At 40.8% G+C, this 6,790-nt stretch overlaps 1 protein-coding gene across 3 annotated transcripts in view; it reads right to left on the minus strand.

The window, feature by feature from the left end:
* The window catches only part of UNKL (unkempt family like zinc finger), a 73,042-nt gene that overhangs the window by 25,268 nt on the left and 40,984 nt on the right, over positions 1–6,790 (minus strand). For all 3 annotated transcript variants that reach the window (XM_018570349.1, XM_018570283.1, XM_018570422.1), the window contains 4 exons: positions 5,312–5,447; positions 4,115–4,232; positions 1,891–1,975; positions 1,618–1,781 (listed from right to left, as the gene is read on the minus strand). In XM_018570349.1, the coding sequence (XP_018425851.1) occupies positions 1,618–1,781; positions 1,891–1,975; positions 4,115–4,232; positions 5,312–5,447 (503 nt within the window). The remainder of the gene's footprint in view (positions 1–1,617; positions 1,782–1,890; positions 1,976–4,114; positions 4,233–5,311; positions 5,448–6,790) is intronic.

Below are 6,790 nucleotides of genomic sequence, written 5' to 3' on the forward strand. Positions count from 1 at the left end.
AAAGCACGCACCATGCAAATAAACATTTTCAACCAACTGAAGAGCAGCCAAAGGAATATAGTAACATTAGGCAATACATTCCTTTTATTTAATTTAAGGATTTAACAAAAAATGGAGATTAAGAAATATGAAACAAATGATTTCCGCCAAAGAGGTCCTGTAAAGAAAGATGCCTTGGAAAGTAAACTGGAATAAGAAAAAGGAATATCAAGTACAAAACCTTTGATGACGACGCTTTAATGACAGAGGTAAAGAAGCAATTCTAGAAGGAAAAAAAATAAAAACCAGAGCCGCATATACGAGTAAGCTGCTGAGAGGTTTCTGTAGCTATAGCACTTACCTGCAATAATAAAGAGCGTTACACCATGAAGTTACATAATTGGTAGCAGGAAAATTAACTGTCAGCTCAATTACAAAACAGCACAGCAGATGCAGAAATTTAGACAGAAATTCACAAATGAACTATGATGATGTATTTGTAAGGTACAAACACACTGCACAGTCAGAGGCTTATACACCGGTATTATCTTAAATAAATGTCAGATGAAGAGTGGATTACCTACTTATTAATACCTAAAAGGAGCACTGTATACTTTTTAAAAGAAAGCTGTAATGGCAGAATATGGAGACTGCCATTGCTGACTTGTCCTTTAACTGCTAGTTGTTGGGCTGTTATTCTGATCTAAATGGTACTTTATGAGAAACGTAACCAAAATCTCAAGAATTCTGACATCACGCTGAAGCTTGTTCTATTTAGAGACTCAAGTACTGAAGCTAAAAAGAGCTAGGCAACAAATATTGTAAGCTAATATTGCAGCTATGGCAGCCAGCTACTTCTCATTGCTGGATTGCTTTAAAGTGGAACTAAATATTGGGGTGCTGCAGGTGGTCAAGCATGCACAGCATACTGATACATTACGGCAAACATATATCTTAGTTTATTAGGGGGTCTTAGTTTTGAACCCCCAAAACAAGCGCAATCTGTCTGTGTTCAGGGACAATCATCTATTCCAAAAGGCAAGTAATTGTTCCATGTTCGATTACATGCAGGAGTCTGCTGTCAGCCTGTCCTGTTGAACGGGCACAGCGGGCGCATTTGTACAAGCACTCCTGGGATTCTTGCTGCAGGAATCCATAGGTTCTTACTGCAGGAATCCCTAGCCGCAGCCTAAAGCCCCGTGTGAATGGAGCCTAAGACTGAATTCATAAGTGCAAAGGGTAATTAGATATGACACCAATATACAAACGCCCTCCTGTATTTGTACATAATTATACAGAGCTGACGTGCAGCACATTTTCAACTTTTATTTACATAATTAGTGATTGTATAAATGCATATCTTCTGCCAACCTCCAGGAAAGCTCTTGTGTACAACCTTCATGATCAGCTCCTTCAGCAAGATTTATGGTGAACTGGAAGAGCAGGACACTTCTAAGGACACTAAGCTACTGAAATCCTTACATATTTTTACTTACTTTTCTTGTAATTGTAAAGAAGCAAATATGCAGCCCAGCAAAAAAACAAAACAATTGCCATAGTTTCAAATTCCGATACCACAATGTTCTTTATAATATAAAATTCTCCGAAGGCCTGAGAGCGAAACAAATCAATACTTACATTTGTGGTTTGTTCATTGTGGTTCAGGATGTTATTTGTACAACTCATATTAGTGTTCCAGTCATTGGAAAGGCCTATACTGTCTGAAGAATAGAGGGAAGGGGCATGTTTTAAATTACTTGATTGCATCATCACATTCATAGTATCTTCAGTAGAGGGAATTCCTAAAGGATAAAAATGGTAAAGATTGTTGGCGTTGCTGCACTAGTCAAAAAGAAAAACAGTAAGCTGGAAAAATTCTGTTTTCTTTTTATTATTCACATTATTACTTACTTTCAACATGTGCAAAAGCACAAAACGGTCCTCTTGGACAGTACCCAGTCTGCCTCACATCATTGCATTTTGTAGACTTATAAATCTAAACAAAAATATTTACAAACATGGTTACACATCAAAAGCTAAAGAGACAGTTAAATGACATACATGTGAAAGGGTAACTCCACTTTAAAAATATAAAAATCAAAACAAATCTTTAAAAAAATTAATATAGCGTATGTAATTGTCGCACAAGCCATTTTGTAAATCAATGGTATTAAAATGAACTAGGGATGCACCAATACCGGTCTTTCGGTATAGAGTACGAGTACCGATATTTTTTTCCCAGGTAGTCACCGATACCGAATGTCCCATTACAGAAGCCAGGCAGCGTGTAATGACTCAACCTGGCTTCCTGATTAGCCGGGCGGCGTGTAAAGACTCGCTACCCGGCTTTGTGATTAGCAGGGAAGCCATCCCCATGCTTCTCGTCACTGGGTGACGAGAAAGCATGGAGCCAGCTTTCTGGCCAATCAGGAAGCCGGGTGGCGTGTAATGAAGCGGTGGCCGGCTTCCTGATTGGCCAGGAAGCCGGCTCCATGCTCCCTCGTCATGAGTTGACGAGGGAGCATGAAGCCGGCTTCCCGGCCAATCGGAAAGCCGGGCGCCGCATCATTACACGGTGCCCGGCTCCCTGATTGGCCTCAAACCTACAGTCCCTATCTTGTTAGTGACCCGGGACTGCCTGCAACTTCCCGGCCAATCGGAATGCCGGGCGCCGCATCATTACACGGTGCCCGGCTTCCTGATTGGCCAGCTTCTCCACCAATCAGGAAGCCGGCCACCAATCAGGAAGCCGGAGGTATCGGGCTAGACATCGGAGCATTTGGCCGAGTACGAGTACCAAATGTACAGATGTAATGGCTTCATTTCTTTCTGAACCACTGACCCAGATCAAGTGTGCAGATCAGAAGTTCTGACTTCACTCTGATTTTCCTGATCTGCAGGCTTGCTTGATAGAGCACAAAAACCAGAAAGAGCCAGGCAACTAGTATTTCATTAGGAGGTCAGCAATAATAGCCCAAGTATTTCTTTTAATACAGTTTTCCTTCACAGGGATATTCTGATATGGACTTGTTTTTTTAAACTCAGTGTTTCATAATGTTTTGGGCCTGTAGCAAGAAATAAGTGCAATTTTAGACTTTGACCATGATTACAATGAAATTTTTCCTTTGAGGTTTCGATATACTTTAAGGCCTTTCAAAATAAAGAATTGTTGAATCAATCATGGCAAGATCGAATGTGCTGACAAACTATTTTGAATTAATGTTGTAACAAAATTCTAACAGTGTATGGTGAGCTTTATGGGTCTATAAAACCTAAAGCTTCAAAATAATCAAACTGTGCTACTTCAGATTGCTAGTCATACATGGAAATTTCATAGACCCCCTGGTGCCCAAAGTGCCCCTGGCAGCCCTCGCCACTTACTATGCGGCCCCTAGGGCCCTCGCAGATAGTAGTCTGTGTTTTGATGCTTCCTCAAGCCAATAGAAAAAAAATATACTCTTTAGACTGGCTTCTAGTAGGACTTAAGGGAGTGTATTTTCCAATCTGTCAGCGCTTAGTGGAGGGCTCTTAGTAACACATGGAGGGAATCAACGGACATCTATAAAATTGTACAGAGGAGGCTGCTGCTCCAAACCTAGGATGGGAAGCCTCAATGATCATGCAAATAGTAATCGTACTACAGTATTACTTTATTATATGTTTTTAATGGACAAATAAACAGTATTAAGGAGGAGAAGGCACTGTTCTTGGTTTTCTTTTGCAGGTTTTTAAGGGGGCTGTAGAGAACAAAAACATGGAAGTATTGATTTATAAAAGGGGCTGTAGTGGCAGTGATCTCTAGCAGGCTCATGTAATTTTTCTCTAGTTTATAGAGGATTCCTTCAGCATGTCCCCTGTGTCTTAAATCATGTCCACAATCTGTGATCATCTTCTGTAGCATCTGTTATATGTCTGCACTCTCTGACAGCTTTCTGTAACATTACAATTACTGAATATTGTGTGCAGCCCTTTGCCGATATCAGGGTCTGCACTTGAGGCCTTCTACATCTAGTACGTTGACCACCACTGTACTATGATGACTTGAATTCTGCAAACAAAACACTGAAAAATAGTACACACTCTGTGTTGTTGGACAATATGATGTATTAAAGCAGCCACAGGGGTTGCAGCTTACCTCAGGATGGAACTGCTGCTCAGTGCGTGAATGGCAATATTGACAGCTGTCCCCACTATCACATTTTGATGGCTCTCCCCACTCATCTCCATGTTTCACGCTTGGACAAGGTGTGGATCTAAGAGATAGGCAAGCAATTATTTGCTAGCAAGTAAAACAAAAAAAACAAAAACTTTCTGTTAAACCAGCTTGAGATGGAAGATGCTATTCTAAAATACTAAACAATATGATAACATACAGACGTCTCAATTAGTTTAATTGGCTCAATTAGTGGACAAGGTCTGCTACCAACAAAACTCTTTTAGTGCTGGAGACTGCTATTTTGTTTATTAGCCCTCATTCACATGGGTAACGGCCGGCCTGTACAGATCCGTGCTGCGTGCACGGCCTCATCGGGCAGCTCCCGGGAAGGACAGGTGCTGCGTGTGATTTGTACACAGCAACCTGCTCTTCTCTATGGGAGTACGTGGCCGTATGCCGCCCTTTGCTCACCCGACCTGCAAATCTGTGCGGATGTCCATACTCGTATGCTGACAGGGTGGATCCTGTCTGCGTCAGAGCAGGGACACCTGCACCCGTACGGACGTGCAGGCCGGGTGAGCGCAAGGCCGCGTAATCCCATAGAGAAGGACAGGCTGTGTACAAATCACACACAGCACCTGTCCTTCCCGGGAGCTGCCCGATATGGCTGGGTACGCAGCAGGGATCTGTACGGGGCGGCCCTTACCCGTGTGAATAAGGGTTAGTGAGCAAACAAAACATGCAGAAGAACTGTCCGGGTGGAGTTAATGGCATGTTCAAAACTATTTTAAATTTGCAGATTTTCATTTCTATCAGTATATAAAACAGAATTCACTAAAGAACAACTCCAGGCAGAAATTTTTCTTAAGCCTTGCAGTGTGGGGGTAGCCCCATTGCAAGGGTTAAAAACACATTTACCTGGTGTCCTTCTTTAACATAAGTACATATATAAAAACCTCAGAAGCTTTCAGAAATAGCATAGATTAAAAAATATTCAATATATTTATCTAGTGAAGAGACATTCTTCTAGCCACAGCTGCTTTTCCTATTTGGAGGAACACGGTATGTCACCTTTGGTAAGCTTCCTTCAACCTAAAAAATTCCTGCTAGCAATAGGCTACAGGATGCTGCATAACAAATATATACAGTGATAAACATGACAGACATTTTACGCACCTGTATTTGAACTTTCTTGGGTTGCGTCTTCTGTCTCTGCTATTATGATAATGTGGACAGGCATACCCTTGGCGGCAAAGTCTGGGTGGTTTAGTACACTGGTCAGTTTTATAGCTGGCGAGTACAAAGTTTGTATCTGGGGTAAAACAAAACAAAAATAAAGCCATGCAATCTATAGAAAAACAATAAAATATTGCACCATTACAAAATGTACATGTATCTGTAAATACCTCTATAATTTTTAAATTATTGACAATGTATTGCATATGTTAAAATATATTTATTGGAATGTAAGCAATAGAAAAATTAGGCACCAGGATAATATATTATCAATTCTGCTTTGTTAACGTGAATATTTATTAGCTGATCATTGTAATTTCTATCAGGAAGGTAAAAAAAAAAAGCATTATATTATCTATCCACCAGGTGGCAGCAGAGAAGCCTGGCAGGCATCCATATGTACAGTATGTTAGAAACCAAAAGACCAGACATAAAGGATACAGCACGTACTTATATCAGTAAACTAGGGCATTCACTTCACGGCAAGCATTTATTTGATTGTTTTTGATAACTCAGGACATAAAATGTAAAATGATACTTTTAGGTTCTATTTTTCAACACAGATTTAATTACGAAAAAACCTAAATAAAAAAAAAGAAAAGAAAGGAGACTGCTTGCTGTACTGTACTATGGGATTTTTTGGCAGCTCATCATGAGTGCATGTATGGAAACAATAGCAGCAGAGCAGACCTCCAGCTGCAGCGTGTGGATCTTGCTCTTTGCATGGGGCTTTGGCTCACAAGGTCCCATCTGCGCTGTACCATCTGGAAATCTTTAGAAAGCTACTTTTATGCAGAACTGTCACTATTTATTATGATCCAAAACACTTCTGTCTGCTGGCAAAAATCTGAACAGCCAACCGATTTAAGAAAAAAATTAATGTGGAAAACATACAGAAGAAATTAAAAGTATCTCCTGCTTCATTTTCATTGAAATAACTGAAAAATATGCTAGTGTGCCACTATTTTATTGACGGGATGCCCTGCTGGGATCAGGAGCTCTATGCTCAAGTTCACCCCACAACACCACCGGCAGGTGATATCTGGTTGTCTGAGCAGACATTGCTATATTAAAAAAGAACTCCAGGCAAAAGTGTTCCTAATCCTGGCAGTGGGGCTACGCCACACCGCAACGGTTAAATGTTCCTTTTTGTCTAGGTGCTAAAAAATAAATAAAAGCTACATTCACCAGAACTTCAGGGCCGGCTGCCTGCTTCTCTGGTCACTGAAGCCTGTCACCTTCTATGCTGCAGTATTGGAATGTTTCTCAGCTCCCTCCCATCTATACGCTATGTATAGATGTGACCATTTACAGGATCTTAGACCGCTTCAGCGAAGGGACCAGTCTAAGAGCAAGCCGGCTCCAAGGGCAATCGGGATCGTGTGACTATGTGTATATATGCATAATATTATATATATA

This window comes from Nanorana parkeri, unplaced genomic scaffold (genome assembly GCF_000935625.1).
Source record: "Nanorana parkeri isolate BGI_ZX_2015 unplaced genomic scaffold, ASM93562v1 scaffold3, whole genome shotgun sequence".
NCBI classification, from domain to species: Eukaryota; Metazoa; Chordata; class Amphibia; order Anura; family Dicroglossidae; genus Nanorana; species Nanorana parkeri.